The sequence below is a fragment of the Sorghum bicolor genome, chromosome 1 (assembly GCF_000003195.3).
Source record: "Sorghum bicolor cultivar BTx623 chromosome 1, Sorghum_bicolor_NCBIv3, whole genome shotgun sequence".
NCBI lineage: Eukaryota > Viridiplantae > Streptophyta > Magnoliopsida > Poales > Poaceae > Sorghum > Sorghum bicolor.
Window position 1 is genome coordinate 36,153,985 of NC_012870.2, and position 1,692 is coordinate 36,155,676.

Here is a 1,692-nt window from a genome sequence, read left to right on the forward strand (position 1 = left end):
CTTGCCATTTTCATTTGAGGGTTTGCAATTTGCCTAAAATGTATAACTTTAAATGCATAATGGTTGGAGATGCTCTAAACAAGGCCGAAAGAACCTCCCAAGCAGGTACATTAGGAGTATACTACTGCCCGCGGCCCGACCACCGCAGACCGGACCAGGAAGCAAGAAGGAAGATTCCTTAATCCAGGGGGGCAAAACGGTCATTCCCTCGCCCTAATACACCAGTCCCTCCCTCCCCTTGCAGTCCAGTTCCGGGCCTCCAACCACTCTCGCGCGGAGCTAAACCCCCGCGGCAGAGCGAACGAGGAAAAGTTCTCCGTTTCACTTTCCCCAACGCTCCGAATCCTGCAGAAATCACCCTTTCCACCCCCCACCCCGCGCCGCTCGGATCCCCAGGCGAGCACGGCCTCCCGTCCCCTGGCCCGGTCCAGCGGGTTGCATGGTGTGCGGCCGCCGCTTGTGAGCTCGATCGATGGCCTCGGCGGAGGCGCGACGCCTCGCGGTCGTGCCGCAGCTAGGTGAGCCGTACCGTCCGCCCGCCCGCTTCATCTCCCCCGGGATCCCGTGCGCTTTGTTTGCTCCTGATTCCAGAGGCGGGGGTGCTTCGATCCGATCTGAGTGCTTCGGTCAACGCTCCGGTCGTGGTCAACTGGGCAGCCGGGAGATGCGGGTGTCGCCGAGGCGGAAGCATCTCTCCACGTCGCGGGCGCGGGTCTAGGCTTTCCTTGGAACCTATCGGGACTGTGGGTGTTTGATACTTTGTGTTGGCGTCGGGACTTTGGGCGTTTGGTACTTTGTGGTGGTGCCGGCACGGAGGCGTCGGCATGTCGGCCCGGCGATCGCTGCGGGGCAGGAGGGTCTTTGTGAGGCCTTCCTCGTTCAGAGTTTGTGTGCTTCTCGTAGGGAATCGCTGCAAGCAGTGGTGTATTTATCAAATACTTGCAGATAGGTACACGGAGATTGGAGGCCATGGAAATTTTGGGGTTAATAAGCATGTGTTTGGTAGTTTTGGTTGCACTATGTCCGGGAGTTAGGGAGTAGGGAGGTTCTTATTTATGCGCTCTCCAGTGGGATTTTCCCGGTTTTAGGAGCTCTGGCCCTCTGACAGCACAGGGATGAGGAAAAATTGCTTGCTATTTGCTTTTGATAGCAGCATCCATGCTCTGATCTGCTGGAGAATGTATCAAGGTCTGGGTTGGTTGTGTTATGGGGGTCTGTCCAACTGAATCGGGCAGTAGGGCAGTTTTGGGCTGCTGTTTGCATTGCACTGTTTGGAATTTGGATCCCATGGCCAGGATAGCCAGTTTTGTTCATCGTTTCCAGTAACTGGTGCCTCGTTTGAACTGAAAGTCAAAGAGGTCCATTTTTTTTTGCTAATCTTATTTGTGCTTTGTGGACGAATTTGGTGTGTGTCAAGTTGAGAGCTTACGAGGTTACCTCAAAATTTGGTTTTTGTCAGGGTCAAGGTGGGGTTACAGTAATCTTCTGTTTGTCCAAAACGGGATATCCCTTTCTGTCAAATCTTCTGATCCTACCTTATGTTGAGCGTGTCCGAAGCCAGCAGAAAATGGGTGTTCATTCAAGTTGTAGTCATAAGGTTCTACAAAACCCTAGTTAGTTCGTGGCACTTAACACTGTGTTTTGTGGCCAAAGGTATTGCAAACTTTACCTGAATGGGCCATAAACATCTGA

General features: G+C 53.2%; 1 protein-coding gene across 2 annotated transcripts in view; it reads left to right on the forward strand.

Moving 5' to 3' along the window:
- Positions 243–1,692, forward strand: part of LOC8155742 (calmodulin-binding transcription activator 3) — an 8,692-nt gene continuing 7,242 nt past the window's right edge. For both annotated transcript variants that reach the window (XM_021463374.1, XM_002489167.2), the window contains exon 1: positions 243–518. In XM_021463374.1, coding sequence (XP_021319049.1) covers positions 473–518 — 46 coding nt within the window. In that variant the 5' untranslated portion in view covers positions 243–472. The remainder of the gene's footprint in view (positions 519–1,692) is intronic.